The sequence below is a fragment of the Triturus cristatus genome, chromosome 9 (genome assembly GCF_964204655.1).
Source record: "Triturus cristatus chromosome 9, aTriCri1.1, whole genome shotgun sequence".
Classification (NCBI taxonomy): Eukaryota; Metazoa; Chordata; class Amphibia; order Caudata; family Salamandridae; genus Triturus; species Triturus cristatus.
In genome coordinates, this window is record NC_140592.1 from 687205377 (window position 1) to 687224505 (window position 19129).

Here is a 19129-nt window from a genome sequence, read left to right on the forward strand (position 1 = left end):
ATTATTCTCATTCGCTATCCAACACTTTCACTACTGTTGCTATCTCTGGAGTGGGAATAGTAATATTTACCACTACGCTATCCAACACTTTCTTTAATGTTGCACTCCATGGAGTGGGAATAGTAAATTATTCCCCTATGCTATCCAACACTTTCCCTACTGTAGCACTTGCTGGAGTGGGAATAGTAATTTTATCCCCTCCGCTATCCAACATTTGCCCTACTGTTGCACTCTCTGGAGTGGGAATAGTAAATTATACCCCTACGCTAGCTAACACTTTCCTAACTGTTTCACTCCCTGGAGTGGGAATAGTAAATTATTCCCCTCCGCTATCCAACACGTTCCCTACTGTTGCACTCCCTGGAGTGGGAATAGTAATTTTATGCTCTCCGCTATCCAATATTGTCCCTACTGTTGCTGTTAATGTAGTGTAAAATGTAATTGCAAAAGAATAAAAATATTCAAATATTTTAATTTATTATATATATTTATTTTTTATTTTTATTTTACTGGTATATGTATATATATATGTATTTATAATTTTTATATGTTTTTAACATTTTATAATTGATTATAATAATCATTTATGAATATTATTAAGTAAATGTATATATTATATTTTGTATATATGTATGTTTCATTTTTTTTACATTATATTTATTATTTCTAATTTTAAACATTTTATAATAATTCTATATTTTTTTAAAATATATGTATTATTTTCTTTATTTTATATTATTCTTTTAAAAAAATTAAACACGATATTTTTAACAATGATATTTTTTACAACAATATTTTCCCTCCAATATTTTTGTACTTACCATGATGAGGATAGGATGTCGATATTCTTGACATCGATATTTGGGTCCCGATATTTTGGGACCTCGATATTGTGGTTGTCGATATTCTGTCAGTGATTCTTCAAAGGGAGAATTTTAATTCTAAGAGTTATGTGTTTTTATAGGGAAACCCATGCCAATTCAGTTACATTGTTGCACTGTTGGTAGTCTTGTGGTTTTGATTAAAGTCTTAGGGCCTTATTATAAGTACAGTAATCCATAGGACCGCTGTACTCGCGGTGGTGGTCCAACCACTACCACACTGCTGACCCGCCGCAGTATTACGGGTTGGCCAGTTGAACTGCCACATGTACGCCGGACCTGTGTATGGAAGAGGAGTCTCCACGCTGAATAGGGGTAGCGATTGAGCGCCGCCATTACTGTCTATTACTCGAGGTCCTGGGACTTACCATGGGTGTGGACTCAAACACATAGAAGGACAACTTTTTGATTTTGAAAGATTGGGCGATTGAGCGCATTCACTTATTGGTGTGGTAGTAGGACCCGCTGAATTGGAAAGAGGAACGTGGACCAGAATATGTACCTACAGTAACTCTGATACTAAATTATAAAAGTGTATATCCTAAAATTTGAAAGTGTCTAGAATGAGTATCGGGAAACTCCGAGCCGAAGACTCTGCGAAACATTATAATTGCCCTGAAGAAGCCTGAAAGGGTGAAACGTGTTGGCTGTTTTGCTGCTATACATACAAAACTGAAATAATAAAAAAGACTAAGAACATTTCCGGCTACAGAAATCATTTATTCTGTCATCGTCTGCGATGAATGAAAGAGATGAACTCTTTGGTCATTATAGCATTGCCTCTCCCTTCTTTCTGTATATCTGTTTTATTTTGAAACCAAATTGGTGGCTGGTTTCGGGAGGTGGGCATTTGTTGGACCACTACTGGTTGAAATAACTAATATGTATTAGATATTGTACAAGAACACAAGTAATCGGTGCAGCATCTTATACCCTGCCACTGTTCTCACTGTGTATGCCACAGGGCCGCTGCATCCGCCGTCGATCCAGGATGCCACGACAGCCATGCAGTGGTTAGGGAGCTGTAAAATGCTGGTGGTGCCGCATTGGTACTGCAGAGCATATTACAAGTTACCTGTCTGCTGCCACTTTCATGGTGGTGAGCCCACCATGTATATGGTGAAGGAGAGGCAAGAAAGGGGTCTCTAACAGGGCACCCGTGCTGCTCCTGGGCCTGGGGGTGCACACAGGAGGGCACAAGTTCTGTCCCCCTGGAATTGCACCCCTGTTCGTCCATGGTGTAGCATTCATGCCACACTATGCAGGAACGTGCTGCAGGCACTGTCTGCCAATTTGGATAGGTAAGTAAAAATATTAATAAAATACTGTCACTTCGTTCCAAGGGCATGTGCATCTCATCAGACATGCAAGCACCTATGTAATAACAATGCCACCCGCAGCATCATGACGCATAGGAGATCATGTTCGTGTTTGAATGTTGTGCCTTTTTATTTTCTTTAGCCGATGCTTCACAACTTCAGCAGAAAGCATTCGCACAGCCAATAAGCCAAAAATTCAAGCCATGTTGGCTTCACCAATGCTTGTGCAAATATGCAGATGGTTAAGTAAACGGTACCTCTGTGGAGGCCATGTGCCAGCTTTAATAATTTAATTTAGTAAGTGGGACTTGAGGGCTGTACTTGCTAGCTTAAGTGTCTTCTTCTTGGTACACATCGGTAGAAAGCAAGTGCTGTTTGGTGCTCTAATAGTCAGTTAATTGCATATTTAGGCTGCATTGGATGCATGCTCAGAGCGTTGTCTTAAAGTGTTCTGTTGAAAGATATTTTGCTTTATATCGTGATGAATAAAATGCTGTTGTGAGCAAGGTGATACTGAACTATACTGTGTATTCCCGAAGTGCTGAATGTGCAGGGGTGTAGCTCAGGGGGTGAGTTTGAGATCTTACACCACCCCTAAAAAATGTATTCTGTAGTAAATAGTTGGTAACAAGTTTGTTCAGTCGGGTAATGTGAAGTGTCTGTCGGATTTCACCTGGGATGTTTACATGCTCACACTGACAAAACCACTCACACTCTCTCTCATCCATGTTTTGATGGCCTTAAAAAATGTTTTGTTTGAAAAATATTGTGTTTTAAGTACCCCTAACAATCCTCACTCCTCTCCTTCCACTGCTCTTAAGCCCCCCTCATGTCCCACTTCTCATATAATGTGTTCCCAGTGTGATTGTTGGGAAATCAGAAGCTCACACTCCCCAATCCTAATGACCAAGCTACGCCCCTGTGGATGTGTGCGTGATGTTATGTCTGATGAGTCCTGTGGAGTGTTATGTGGGTGGTGTGTGATTTGGCGGAGCCGGCTTTTGTGCACGCGTTGATACCTAGCATTTGGCTCGATCATAATGGGGCAGCAAGCTAATTTGTGATACTACGGTGTGCGCGAAGTACTGGTTGTGCAATTTGCACCCAATTATAAGTTGTGTACTTCATAATTGAGAACACAATTCTAATAGTGCATGGGATCAAGTGAGCTGTTTGCTCAAACAATTTTAACCCAAATTGTGAGAATATTTGGGACACAGACAGCAGTTTGTGTCCAAAACGAGATTATCTGACCCGCGATGATCATGCCTATGTGTAGTGTGTTTGATATGTGTACAGTATTCTGTTTAATGTGCACATATGGAAGTTATGTATATGAACATACTGTGATATTGGACACGGATGCTTTTTTAGATGTATGTTCAATGCTCAGTCTAACAGTTCCTGGGTACAAGAACAAAAAGTTTTCTTTTGAAGCCTTTGAAGCAGTAGTGTAGCCAGTGTGTCAGGGGCCCTGATGCAAGGAACGAAATTGGCTCCTGGATGTTGTTTGAATTATAAAATGCAGCAATTATCAGGGTTCAGTGGGCCCCTAAGGCATCTGGGCCCTGGTGACATCACACCTGCTGCACCAATGGAAGCTACGCCCCTGCTTTGAAATAAGCTGTGCTGCCAATGTCACAGAAAGGGGTTTAATATGTGTGTGTGTATGTGTATATATCTATATTTATATATATGACATGTACATGTTACGACATGTAACTGTAAAGCGCTCTGATACCCATGGGTCATGTTCGCGCTATATAAAACTCAGAATGAAATATATTATCTACTGGCGGTCGCCAGTAGATAGTTATAGTTAGGACCGTGTTTCCATAGGAAATCTCAAAATTCTATTTTGAATAACTTTGGCGCCGGTTGACGAATCCTCGCGAAATTTTCAAAACTAATGGGGCGCTCTGCTCCACTCCTATCCTGAAAGTCTCGGGGGGATTCATCAAGCGGGGGCTGAGAAAAAAGGGGGGTCCCAAAACGCGTTTTCCCCATGCATTTTCCCATAGGACCTTTAGTCGAAGGTACAGCCCGAACGGCTGAACAGAATTACTTGAAATTTGGCAAGAGGTAGTCCTCAGACCAGGGATGTGCCTTTTGCATATATGGAGTCAATCTGTTCAGTAGTTCCTGAGAAAATTGCCGTTAAAGTACAAAAATATCTATAGCCGCTCACCGTGCGCGCACTGTGCGCGCACCCTAACCTGCGCAAGCGTAATTTTGATTGGTGGTTACATGTCAGTCAACGTTCGAATCGGTCGAAATCAGGAAGTGTCGGCCGCCATTTTGTTTGTTTTGAGTGCGAGAGTGAAAAAGGAAGGTGGCGAACGTGAAAAGGGGGCAGGGTAGAGAGTTCCTGAACCCTAGCCTTTGTCAGGGGGTCCCTGAAGGACCCCGAAGGCAGAAAAAAACATTAATTTTTTTTTTTTTAAATCGTGGGGTGCGCGCACGGTGAAAAACCATTAAAAATAAAATAATACGTAGTTTATTGTAAAATAAATATATAAAAAATATAATAATAAATACATAACTTAGCATTTAAAAAAACGTACAAATTCACTGAAAAAACCATAGGTTTCACACACGTTATTGTTAGGAATTAGCATTTAAAAAACCTTGCAAATTCACTTAAAAAACCATAGGTTTCACACATGTTATAGTTAGGTGGACATTTCACTCGTAAAAAACCAATGAAATTCCCCCGTTATAGTTAGTTCAGTTAACTATAACTCGCGCGACCGCCACTCTATCAAAAGGATGATGTCATCAGTGATGTCATGAGTGATGCCACTGACCATGTCATGAGTGATGTAATATGTGACGTCATGAGCAGTGGATTGCGGGCGCACGAGATATAGTTAACTGAAATAACTATAACCGGGGAATTTCATTGGTTTTTTACAAGTGAAATGTCCACCTAACTATAACATGTGTGAAACCTATGTTTTTTTAAGTGAATATATATATATATATTTATATTATCTACTGGCGGTCGCCAGTAGATAGTTATAGTTAGGACCCTGTTTCCATAGGAAAACCGCAACATTCTATTTTGAATAACTTTGGCGCCGGTCGACGAATCCTCGCAAAACTAATGGGGCACTACGGTCCGCTCCTACCCTGAAAGTCTCGGGGGGATTCGTCAAGCGGGGGCTGAGAAAAAAGGGGGGTCCCAAAACGCGTTTTCCCCATGCATTTTTCCATAGGACCTTTAGACACAGCTACAGCCCGAACGGCTGAACAGAGTTACTTGAAATTTGGCAGAGAGGTAGTCTACAGGTCAAGGAAGTGCCTTTTGTAGGTCTGGTGTAAATCTGTTCAGTAGTTCCTGAGAAAATAGCATTTAAATCAATATATATATCTGTGGCAGCTTACGGTGCGCTTACCGTGCGCTTACGGTAAGCTTACCGTACGCGTACGGTGACGTGCGCGAGCGCGATTCTGATTGGCTGTTAGATCTTAGTAAACATTCGAATCGGTCGAAACCAGGAAGTGTCGGCCGCCATTTTCTCTCTCGCACTCTGAGAGGGGGAGGAAAAACAAAGCTTGATAACATGAAAAGGGGCAGGCTAGACAGCTCCTAACCACATAGCCATGGTTAGGGTGTCCCAAAAGAACCCCCAAGGCCAAAAATGTAATTTTTGTTTTTTTTAAATTGCCGATTTCTATTACCGTACGCGTACGGTAAAAAATAAATAAAAAAAAAACCAATATCCACATTTGCCCCACCCCGTGTGCAAAAGGTGCACGAAGGGCATCTATTGTGCATGGCATATAATATCAACCAACAACTAATAGATAACCTTTCACAACGAAGCGCATAATATGTCCTCCGTGTGCGGACGGTGCGCGAAGCGCATCGTGCGTACATGGCCCATCCAGCGTAACGTGGGCACGCGGTGCGCGTAGTGCACCGTGTGCCCACCGTGCGTGCACGGCACTAACTGCATAAAGTGGGCGCGCGGTGCGCAAAGCGCACCGCGTGCTCACTGTGTGCGCACGGTGCACGAAGCGCACCGTGCGCGCACGGAACGAACTGCGTGAAGTGGGCGCGCACGCCACGAACGGCGTAAAGTAACTTAGCATTTAAAAAACCATACAAATTCACTGAAAAAACCATAGGTTTCACACACGTGATAGTTAGGAATTAGCATTTAAAAAACCTTGCAAATTCAATGAAAAAACCATAGGTTTCACAGATGTTACAGTTAGCTGGACATTTCACTCGTAAAAAACCATTGAAATTCCCCCGTTATAGTTAGTGCAGGCAACTATAACTCACGCGACCGCAATCCTCTGCTGATGACATATGTGTCTTTATGAAAAAAAAATATTTGTAATATATGTATAGCTAAAATTTAATGGAAGAAGACATGGGCAAATAAGTGTCTAAATACAGTATTAGCATCAGCAGAGGATTGCGGTCGCGTGAGTTATAGTTGCCTGCACTAACTATAACGGGGGAATTTCAATGGTTTTTTACGAGTGAAATGTCCAGCTAACTGTAACATCTGTGAAACCTATGGTTTTTTCATTGAATATATATATGTGTATGTGTGTGTGTGTGTGTATATATAGACATACATACACATAGTCACACATACACATACATTATTGTTTTATTGTAATGACACAATACCTTTCCTCAATTACCCTTTTAGCAGCAACCAAGTCAAATATGACATCATTCTTCCAGGATGAGAACCAAGACATTCCCAAAAAAAAGGTGTGGGAGGCGACCGAAAACAGAGAAGTGTTCACTGAGGCACTGGTGCGGTCCAGGAGAATTTTCCTTCAGCAAATATCTACATTGCTCTCTCTGACGGAGGACAAAGCATTCGTGGCTGCGTCGGTTGTGGCCGCTCGTAGAGGCGCCGCGTTGCTTTTTCTTAAATTCTTTTACCAGATAGAATAAATAAAAAACCCGGGGAAGCACTTTCGAGGATGTGCGCCAGAGCGAGGCTTCTTCTGTTGGCGGGCTTTTTAGCTCTTCTTGTTGGTGCACATGGGGGCAGGAAGATGGCGAAACTAGCAGAAAAGAAACTTTGCGCAGACGAGGAATGCAGCCGTGAGTATTGTGTTTATATATAAATGAACTCTTAAAATCTGTACTACAAGGGGGTGGCAGCTGGCACCTGTCGAGAAGATATGTTATGATATATTATGTTGCACAGTTTTCGTATAGCTTTGTGTACATCATTTAGACAACTTCTTAAGGCTGTCATGGTGGTTTGCTCCAGCGGGAGGGTACTACCATGTGGAGTCTTGTCATATTATCCTCTCACCATACCGATGTGGACATGCTCCTGGCCTCCGTGCTAGCAACATTTTCCGAGGTTTTTATTTTGTGTGTTTATATCTGAGTGTACTCGCTGCAGAGCCATCACTTCCAAAGAGTGAGGTAATGCCAGCTGGTGCTGGCACCAAATTTGTGCAAATTGCACAAAAACACTTTTCCAGTCCATGGTGAGAGCTTAATTTACATTTGTTTTTAAATATTTGACTGCATGGAAATTTGGTTCTCCACAGGGGTGATACATTCCAGTCACCTTCACCCCCTGGCCGTGGTCAGTTATTTGCTTGTCTGTGGAAGTTCCCATAGATGTCCCCGGAGGTGGTTGGCTACCTTAATCAGAAGAGATGTATACATTAAAAATTCAACTTGTTAATTGAACAAAATCCGCACTAACTTCAATTACTCAATAGTTCAAAATGTGAAGGAATACAGGGGGGATATGTACAATGAAGTGGAGAAGCTTGTCGTTAGCGTCCTTGGCTTAACGCCTCACTCCGCCACTTCGGAAACGCAAGGCTGCACCATATTCACAAGAATGTGGTGCAGCCTTGCGTTTCCCCCTGCAATGGCGCTTAGTTTAACAACTTAGCGCCAACGCAGACACCCTTGCACTAGAGCGTGCAAGGGTGTCTGCGTGCAGGGGAGGATTGTTTATGTGCAGGAAGGTGTTCTTTATGCAGCACATATGAAAGGGACAGAATTGCATTTTTTAAAGGTTTGTTTATGTAGAGGAAGGGACACCTTCCTCTACATAAACAAACCATGGCATTTTACTTTTTCCTTGTGTGCTGCACAAGGCAGCACACAAGGAAAAAGCAAAAACGAAGAGAAATAATGCATTTCTCCTCGTTTCTCCAACTTAAGACCAGGGTTTTCCTGGTCTTAATTTAGGCGCTGCCTCCTATGTACGCCGCCCTTGTACATAGGGGGCAGCATCAAATACAATGGGTGTTGCGGTGGAACGCCCACCACAACACCCACTGCACGCCCCTTTCACGCTAAACATAACGTGAAAGGGTGCCTTATGTACCAGGCAGCGTTAAGCCACGTTAAGTGGCTTAACGTTGCCTTGTACATAAGGCAAGGCCCCAAAAAGTGACGTTCCCGTGGCGATAGGGGCATGTACTTATGCCCAACAGTGTCTCTGTACTCTTTTCGAGCACATTTCCCTGCACTTAAGGCAGTCATTTTCTTTGTGTGGTAAAGAAGTTTGCATTGCGTATGTGCAGACGCTGCATTGTATAGCTTTGCAGCTACAACATGCTGCAAAATGTCTAGCGGAGGATGACAATTCAGTTAAGATGTTGAAAAACCTACTTATGAGGGCAGGTGCCATAACAAGCTGTACACACACATTGCACGGCCAACAGGGGAGGTATGGGAAGGAGCGTTGAATCCTTCGATGGCCTCCATTTTCTTGGGCCATGGAAATCTGTCCCTTGCAGTCATTTAAACACAGGAGCCAGGGTATGTGGTGGAGAGACGGTGGATGCAATACTCCGAGGGATTTATTCAGTTTGCAGAAATTCAGAAGCCACTTGGGGTAAGGCCGGGCAGTTTTAGTGTGGAGAATCAGGCCTTTGTGGTTTTTAGTGAGCTTCTATGAAATCAAAAGTCGATTGCTTTCTCCTTGCTTGCTTAGGTGTCTAGCACAACATCTCATGAAGTGTTCAAATTTCCTGAATCCAAGGCACCATCTTTTTATTTAACTGATTTGTATTAAAATTGGACTGAGAGTATTAATAATGTTTAAATATGTTTGTACATAAAACTAAGGTAGTGTTTAAAGATGTATGTACATAAAAAGGTCAAGCTTGAACATAAAAGTAGATTAATTTTTAAAGATGTTTGTACCGTATGATAACACAGAAGACATTGCAGTCACTGTCAGTGCCTACAAGGGTTTTTCAAGAGAACCGTTATTGCAATATCCCGTAAGAAGTTGGCAGTATATTGGTAGTCGTCTCATTGGTCGACCGAGTGGCTTCCGGTGCAATAGTTTGATGCTCAGATGAAGAAGGGACTGTAGGAGTTTAAATTGACATGGTGTCAATCAGCACTATAATTAGGCCTGCAGTGTTACCTTTGTTATGCTTTGCTGAGTAGATAGTCATGTATTAGTGTCTTTCCTCACCTTAACTGTGGAACTCTTGTTGAAGATCCAAGGGATAGTTAAGACTACAAATGTTGGTGAAGAAGTGTAATGCAGTGGAAGTTATACGGTCATTGAACTGCTCCAAGAAAAATAGTGTTATGGTGGAATGGGTGAAACATGTTTTTGAAGCATATTATTTTTATTATAGGGTTGACTGTTTGATTGTTGTTGACAGGAGTATAAATAGGAAGGGGGAGCGCAATTCAGTTGTAGATTTCCAGGAGCACTTTTGGGATTCCTTGTAAATCTCTAAAATTTGTAAATCTGCCTCAGATAAAGGAATAAACCCAAGTGGAGAGAATTTCGACGTATTAGACCATAGGCTTTGAAATAATCATCTTGATTGTATGGGCAGCCATCTCCCACTGCCTCATGATCATCTTTTTAAATCTCCCTTTCAGATCCTATTTCAATTGGCGTCGCTCTGGAGGACTACATTGCTCAAGACTGCAGGTTTATCAGCGTCGCTAGAGGTCAAGTCCTCTATGTGTTTTCCAAGCTGAAAGGAAAGGGGAGGCTCTTTTGGTATGGCAGTGTAAGTCAGCTTATGTGATTATAAACTAGTTATATTGTATTTAAGTACTTTGGGCACACGCTGAGTCTCCATTTTAGTTTCACGTTTTAACTTGACATCTTTTTCTAATGGTGACTTTTTACATGTTTTACACTTGCACATTAATGTACTGAGAAGCTATTGTACATGCAGAAAATTTCTTAGTAAGTATTACTATCATGTTGTGCGTACACTCTGTACAAGGCTAGGCACATAGAGCGCGATGCCCTTGCATTTGGTTGTCCGGTTGGAGATAGCTCTAAGGCTCCAGACAACCATCGCATCAGCTCTGTACCTTTGACGCAGTGCAATTGGAACTGTGCTTTTATTATATGAACAGCCTTTGTGCTACACTTGGCAGAGGAGCATTTCTGCTGGGATTATCCTAGAATGTGGTGCTCTGTGCCTGAGATGCTGTCCCGCTGACTCTGACTTCCATCCTGCTAAGGACGATGACCTGTTCTACACAGGCCAGTTTCTTGGCACATCATACTCAGGAATGCAGGTTAGGCTATGCCAAGGGATCTGGCAGAGGGTACTCCCACAATACTCTCGATGGTATAGGTAGTATTAGATAGGGTTATAATCATATAGTATTGTTATCATGGTTGAATTGTTGATCTTTTTCACTATTATTGTAATGCTGGTTACAATGCCTTGTTACATCTTCCTAATAATTGCAGCTTACGCTTTATATACAGGAATAAGATTGTTTCAAAAAGTTTTTGAAAAACCATATTTGTATCTTTCTTGTGTTTTACCTTTGGCATGTAAAAGTGACAACAAAAAGGTAGATCAATTTTCACAATGTCCTTGGGTAATAAGAGTGGTCATGTTCGAGGTTGATGATACCATCTGGTACCTTGGTTAGATTAGGGGTTCAGATGGGGCACTGTGAGCTAGCTAGGAATTGGGCCAACATTTTTCGATGCTATATGTGAACTGAACTCCCCATATTCTGACGTTCATGTTGTCCAGAGACACAGCCCTACTTAATTTGTAGGAACCGTATAACATTATGTACATATAATGGTGGCATTTTGGTCGTTCCCACCACCTACTAATTGCTTTTGTGGCAGAAGAACCATTTCTTCCTTCTGTAATTACTTTTCCATCTAGTAATAGTCACCTGGAAACACTACTGGCGGCTCCCTATTCACAGACCTAGCAAGGATTTGTAGCCCGGTCAGACTCCTCTGTGGACAAACCATGATTATTTCTGTATTAATATTCATTTACCGTGCAAGACCATGGTTTAGCTTTGGTTTTAACTGCAAATCCTACTAGGATGGAAAAGGGAAGCAATCTGGTTGTGTAATGGTTGAAATGCTTCATTAATATCAATCACTGGAAATTACTGGGGCAGGGGCGTAACACAGGCCCCCGCATCCTCCGCAGTGCGGGGGGGGCCCCGAGTTGCAGGGAGCCCCCTCAGCACAGTACTCATGCCTAAACGCTCCGGATTAAATCTGGAGTGGGGGCCCCTCTCTGTACATTGCAGGGGGTCCCTTAATCTTTTGTTAACGCCACTGTACTGGGGCACCAATCCACGTCATTGTATTTTTTGCGTACTATGACACTCCAGACAAAGACCAGTCTTATGCAGCTCAGTCTTCATCCTGCCAAAATAAAAACAGTCCAGGCAAAACAGCAGGCTAGTTCCCCTCTACACTAGAAAATGCTCAACCCAGGCTGCTTTCGCCCTTGTTGGGCCTCATTGGTGAGTTGCAGTTTGAGTCTTTGTACACAGTGAGCACAGTGGGCACAGGAGCCATGTCTGGGCATACCAGTAGCACTTAGGGTGTCTAACTAGGTACAAGGTACCGTCAATGCACAGCTTGTAGTGGTACACCATTGTTCCAATGTAATATCATCACTGAAGGTAATGGCGCTGAGGTAAGATTGAATTGCATCGAAACAGAACTTTTCAAATGTTTACAAAAGCAGACTAAGCTGTATGGCAGGTTTTAAGGGCCGCAAAATATGGTGATGTGAATTATATCAACCTACATGAAGCTTTTTTTTGCCTGTCTTTGGAGTATCCTGTTACATGCACATTGCTCTTTTCTGACTTTTATATCTTCACAGGTTCAGGGTGAATACTATGGTGAACAGGCAGCTCGACTGGGGTACTTCCCAAGCAGCATCGTTCGCGAGGATCAGTACCTGATGCCTGGGAAGGTGGAAGTCAAAACAGATGTAAGTACATAGGCCTGAGCCAAGGAATGATTTCTTAACTACGAAAGCCAAAGCTGATGGTAGGGTTACGTGTAGGGTTAGTGGTGGAGCGAGAAAGTTCTCAGGTGAAGCGCAGGGATGCTTCAACCTCATCAGGTAAGGGAGCGGATTAAGCTGCCTTTAGCTCCATCCAAGGGATCATAGCAGCAATGCCTGCTGAAGGTTTGACTGGAGGTGTGTCCCGCTCTATGTAACACACACACACACACACACACACACACACACACACACACACATACATGTGTCTGCATTGCATTATGCATATTGTGCAAATCTTGGTGGGAGGAATGCCGAATGATTTAATTGGCAACGACCAGAGGGAATGATTCAGAAAGACAACACCCTCATCTCTCTTTCTCAAACACCTGTACATACACACATAAATGTAAATTGTAAATGTAAATTGATACTTGTATAGCGCACTACTCACCCGCAAGGGTCTCAAGGCACTTGTACGAATACCTCTGTGGAACCCATCCTGGCTTTCCCTGTGAGGTGTCCACTCCTGGGCACCCCCAAGGTGGAGGCCAGGCATCCTTAGCGTTGTGGGGGCCGTTGTGGAGATTAAGCAAGCTATTGCCCAGAGTTGCAGAGTGGGACTCCATGATTGGAATAGGCACCAAGGCGAGAATTGTCAGGACCGTGAGATTTTGAGCCCAAGACCCACCGAGGCGGGGAATTGAACCCTGGTCCCGGGCCAGACCTCTGCATCAGGGTCTGCCACTCTAACCATTGAGCCACACTTCTCCACATACAACTGCTGGTATTCATAGACGGTGCTGCATACATACTACTTTATAGACCTCTGCACACTCTACATCTCTAGCTCTACACACAGGCACACACATGCACACGTGCACGCACACACACACACACACACACACATATACACGTCTAACTTTACTGTGATACACACTCACCTGTACACATTACTGTCAATCCACATGTGTGTGCTATCACATACAACGCAACACATATATTTCTAATCCGCATCACATGCAGACACACACTTTTACAAAATATTTTCCCACTCAACCCTACGGGCACACACACGATAATGCACATATGTGTACCCCAAACACACAGCTCTTCATGTGTACACCTGTGCCCATAACCAACACTCACACATATAAAACTCAAAATCTGCAATCCACACACTCAGAACCACACAGACATACACACACACACCTATGCCTGTTTACCAGAACACACACATCTGTACCCAAACACCTACATCCACTCCCCGTAAGGACACATACATTTTTCATATTTGCATCCACACACCTATAGCACACATCTACACCCACATACCTTCACCCACACAACTACACACATTCCCATTTACACATACACACTTACACACACAGTAAACCCCGTGGTGGTGATTAAGAACCGTACAAAGAACTACCCTTGGTAATTTGAACACAAAAATGAATACTTGATCTCTGTAGATAGTATTTCATCTCTAGTTTTTTGTTGTATTCACTATTCCTGTGTACTAGTTTATGGCAGCATTGCAATATTGTTAACCCATTCTATTGTAACTCTCATCATGGCTGGAATTATAACCTCCACATGCCCTGCATATAATCACAGAGGGCTATTTATATATCACACCAAGCCCTACTTAGAAGATGGTGCCAGAGGATAAATGCAAAATAGCATAAACATACAAAACGATATCACAATTTACAGTTGCAATTTTCATTTTTCTTCATTTTCCTTACAGCAGTGGGACTTCTACTGCCAGTAGGTACTGCTTCACTGGTGTGGTCATCTGAAGAAAGACAATCACCTTGGCTGTCTCCATCTAGAACCAACAGAGATGACTCCTCAGCAAACCGCTGCCGCATGGAGGTCATGCCATCCAGCTGCCACACAAGCACACAAGTTAGGCAGAGCATGCCCCTGCTCAGCATCAGTTATGAGATCTGCTAAAAGTTAGAGAGCCAAATATCTTGTGGCATTGCCTTTTCCTCGTCATATCTGCCTTGTCTGTTTAATGGGCTGATGCTTAATTCTAGTACAGAAATGCACACCAATTGTAAGGGCAACTGTTGAAGATACAAGTGATAAAAACATTAATATAAGTGCTCAGAGTTCCTTAAAAACTGTTCTACACAATTGAAAATCCTGCACCGTATATATTACCCTCGCACACATCTATACGTGTGGGGCAGGAGGCCATCGGCCCTTTGAGTGAGGGGTTGCCAGGGGGAGGGCACCTTCTATCATATACTATGGGAGTGCCCCGAAATAGCCCCTTTCTGGACCAAGGTTACGGACACGATGTCTGTGGTTGTGAGTGACTCTGTTCCGATGGAGCCAAAGTGGCTGTTGATGATTAAGGGAGACACAGATTGGACGAGACACGTTGAACTTTGGCTGGCATTAGCTGCGGGTGTGGCAAAAAGAAACATTGCCAGGGGATGGGGCTCCCAGGCACCCCCCGCAATGGGAACAGTGGAGAAGGGACCTAGATTGGTGCCAAAGAGCTGAGGAAACCATATATAAGAGCAGGGGCTGTATAAAGAAATGGAAAAAGATTTGGGGGCCATGGCGAAAATACAGGAGATCGGGGAGGGTAGTCTGGGGAGTGATCATGTAATTATATATCCCACTTGTGTGCTGATGTGCTAATTTTTGTTCACCACAACGCTGTTTTCTAATCTACTTCTTGAACACTGTCTATTGTGTTATGGTACTGCGAGCTATGTTAAATAAAAAGATTTTAAAAAAAAAAACAGTTTTACAGGTTAATGTGTCAGTGAAATCACATGTATTTCTTTAAACACGTGAACCTACACAGGAACCAGCCTGACTGGAGGATTGAAACATACAGTATGCCTTACTTTTGTACTTATTTTAATAATAAAATGCATCATAAAAATTATCTTACATATGTTTATTTGTTTCATTATTCTACCGGCAGGATACTGGTCCGAGTAGAAAATGTCTCCTGGCAGAGAGGTTAGCCCAAAACTTTGCATGAAGGAGCCTAGGTGGACGAAATTTTTTGGCAACAATTTTATGAAGGTTCATAAAACTGCACCAAAATTATTAGCAAAACAAAAAGCACTATTCAAATTAAGTGCATTTAAAATATGTACTGAATTTAAAATAATTTACATAAAGAAATAATGAAAAGTTATGTTCAAAATACAACTTTTTTAACGGTAATAATATTAGACAAATAATTAAAATGCAAGTGTATATTAATAATAATAATATTAATGAAGACTATTGTACAATAAAAAATAAATAAAACCAGGGATAAAACAAAACATAATAGGGATTATAAAAAGGAATGTGTATCTATATCTAGCCATATCTGTATAAATCACACACACACATGTTTGGTTTAATGATTTAGGTCTAGGACATCATATATATAAAATTAGATGTATAAAAGAGTATATACAACTAATAAATATATGTTCATGTAAATATATGTTCATTTAAATTGAATGTTACATAAAAAATAAACATATATATGTTTACACAAAAATAAAGTTATACATATATTTAACCCAGTATTGATTGATTACTCAGTCGTTTTGAGATGTTCGTATTTCAATTAATCGAAATAGGAAACATATAGTACATTTATTTCAAAGTTTTAATTTTGCAAAATTGAATTGTACATTTTAAACACAATATTTAGAAATGTACTATGTTTAATATATTTAGAAATGTACAATGAAGTCTGTTTTCTACATCTATGACCATGTGATTTCCCGAAAATGTGTATGTTTTACTTTAAATAAGACACAAAACTAGGCAACCATGTCATGTGAGCAAGGCTCTGCGGAGCTGAAACGCGTAATGGCGACGGTTGAATAAAGAAACACCTTTAGCACCAGTTTGGGTCCGTGTCCGTTAGTTTGGAAGAGTGAAGCCTCCAGCGGAATCTACGTCATATATACCTATATAAAAAGATAAACACATCTGCAACGTTGTGGTGTAAAGGAGCTCCTGATGTAGTGATTGTTGATGTAGTGGCTGTGAATGAAGGTAAGCGTACTTAGGAATCTATAGATATACTATTCTAACTCCACTAATTTAACTCCATGGATGGATGTCGTTACAACACACACTTTTACAACGCATGCACTTACAATGCATTTTTTACAATGCAACATCCACTACAACGCATTCCATTACATAGCATGACACTACAACGCATGTTTAAAAACTACCTTTACAACGCATTCCATTACATCGCATACTACCTTTACAACGCATACCATTACAACGCATAGTATAGGGGTAAAAATTACTATTCTAACTCCAGGGGGTGCAACAGTAGGGTAAATGTTGGATTGTGTTGTAATGGTATGCGTTGTAAAGGTAGTATGCGATGTAATGGAATGCGTTGTAAAGGTAGCTTTTAAACATGCGTTGTAGTGTCATGCTATGTAATGGAATGCGTTGTAGTGGATGTTGCGTTGTAAAAATTTCGTTGTAAGTGTAGTGCGTTGTAATAGTTTCGTTGTAAAGGTTGTTCACCAACTCCATATCTACTTATCTTGATGACACGCCCATCGCCCTGAACAACTTCAGAAAGGCCCTCAAGACCTGGCTCTTCGACTGAACGGAACTGCTGACCCCCCCCCCCCCCCAGTGCCTTGAGACCCTAACAGGTGAGTAGTGCGCATACAATACCCTGATCGATTGATTGATTGATGATATTGATAAAGCTGGATTCTTATCTACCTTACCATCACCAAGAATCCTCTCTGGTCACCAGGATCTTTTTATCTGCTAAATAGTGTAGAGGGGAGGAAATTCAATTTTTAGCTGTTAGACATGGCACCTTGGCGTGAGTCTCCCTTCCACTTTTTTGTCGCTGTGCCTCATGTGTTTTATGGTGTTGGCTGCTCAGAGCACTGTGCCACTGCCAACCAGTGCCACAGTGCAAGTGCTCCCTATGTAAAATGTATATGTTGGTTGGATTCTATGATTGGCCTATTTGGTTTACTATCAGACCCCAGTAAAGTGCACCCGGAGTGCCAGGGCGTGTAAATACAAATGCCGCTGGTGGGCTTGCAGCACTGGTTGTGCCACCCACAGAAGCGGCATGGTAAAATGTGTCTAGGTCTGCCATTGCAGAACCTGCGTGCAGTCTGGTACTGACATGCTGACTGGCAAGTGCACCCACTTGCCAGTCCCTAAACCTTTCCTTAACTTCATGTTAGTCACCCCTATGGTAGGCCCAAGGGCAGGGTGCATTGTAGCATATGGTAGGACAAGCCCTGATGTGTGTGGCATGTCCTAATAGTGAATTACAGCCATTTTCGTTTTTCACTATTGTAAGGCTACCCTGTTATCATAGGCCAGAATGGGCTGTTAAGATTGTTACATCTTATGATCCTAACAGACCCAGGGAACGTTGTAGAAAATCGAGTTTAGTATGCCTGAACTCAGAATAATAAGGTACATCTTTTAGTAAGGTTTATTTTAATATTCTGTATTTGCAAATGCCACTTTTAGAAAGTTGGCATTTGCTTGCCTAACCATTTCAGCCCGCCTCTGCGTGATGTGTATCTGCTGTCTGGCTTGTGTAAGTGACAGGGCTGGGGAAACCCAGATTGGCAGGGCTAGGTAGCCTGATGGTGAATAGAAAGATTGACAGATAGATGGGTGGGAGGAGTACACCTGGACATTGAATAGGGCTGTGCTCTGCCACCACAATGCTGGCTCCGCCCCCTGTGGAGCGTCTGCTGGCTCTGCCCTGCAATCTGAAAGAAGAAGCCTGCATCGCATCAACAAAGTGCTCCAGAACTGGACTGAACTAGGCAAGGGCCCCCCTGGCCTGAGTGAACAAAGGATTTGTGGTATAAATGTAGGAGCCCTGCTCCTAAGAAACTAGATCCTATCCTGCCAAGAAGAAACCTCTGTCCAACCTGAAGGAACTGGAAAACCTGCATGGAGGAGTACTGTCCCTAACCTTGGGGATTGGCCTGCAGTGGTTGCCTTCCTGCTGAAGAAGAAAAGACTCAAGAAACATTTATTTGACTTGTGCTGAGAGATCTCCAAGGGCTTGTGAGTGAGCTTGCCCCCTGAACGAAGTCCCAGGACCAGTGGACTTCACCGCCGTGAGATCGCCTTGGAAAATGGACAGTTTTCCCCGCATCTTCGACTTGAACTGCTGCGTACGTCTCACTGATCACAGCGTACCCCCTGCAAGCTGGTATCCCACTGTCCGGCCCCAACAAAGCGTCTGAGGCCCCTCTACGAGCCATAGCTCACACCGCAAAGGAAGCTATCGTCCAGCCTGAGCAACGTGACTAACAGGCCCCTACGAGCCGTAGCTCGCACCGTAATGGAAGGACTGCGAACCATACTTGCTTCTATCCCCTACGAACCGTACTGCCCAGCGTACGCTCCTTTCCCCTGCTTTGGAAAGGCTGCGGTGCGTACGGTCGTCGCGTACGTCTCCCCTGTGAAAGCGTACTGTTCGCTTGTATCCAGCGCTTCGAATCAAGATTGTCGATCTCATGGTACGGTGTGAACGCCGCGACGAACATTGAACGCACCGTCCCCTGAAGCCCTGCACGCCCAAGGTCTAACGTACCGTAGTACTCACCGCACCAGGAGGACAACGCACCGTACATCGCGCTTGATGTCAGCGCCGCATCCGTGACGAACTCACCAAAAGTAAAGGTACTGTGC

General features: G+C 42.6%; 1 protein-coding gene across 3 annotated transcripts in view; it reads left to right on the forward strand.

Annotated features, from left to right (window-relative positions):
• Positions 1 to 15351, forward strand: part of MIA (MIA SH3 domain containing) — a 177755-nt gene extending 162404 nt beyond the window's left edge. For 2 of the 3 annotated variants that reach the window (XM_085625780.1, XM_085625778.1), the window contains exons 2-4: positions 10065 to 10198; positions 12305 to 12415; positions 14184 to 15351. In XM_085625780.1, coding sequence (XP_085481906.1) covers positions 10065 to 10198; positions 12305 to 12415; positions 14184 to 14207 — 269 coding nt within the window. In that variant the 3' untranslated portion in view covers positions 14208 to 15351. Of the gene's footprint in view, positions 1 to 7035; positions 7281 to 10064; positions 10199 to 12304; positions 12416 to 14183 lie in introns of those variants that run through there. The other variant, XM_085625779.1, reaches the window with a different exon arrangement.
• The last annotated feature ends 3778 nt before the right edge of the window (positions 15352 to 19129 follow it).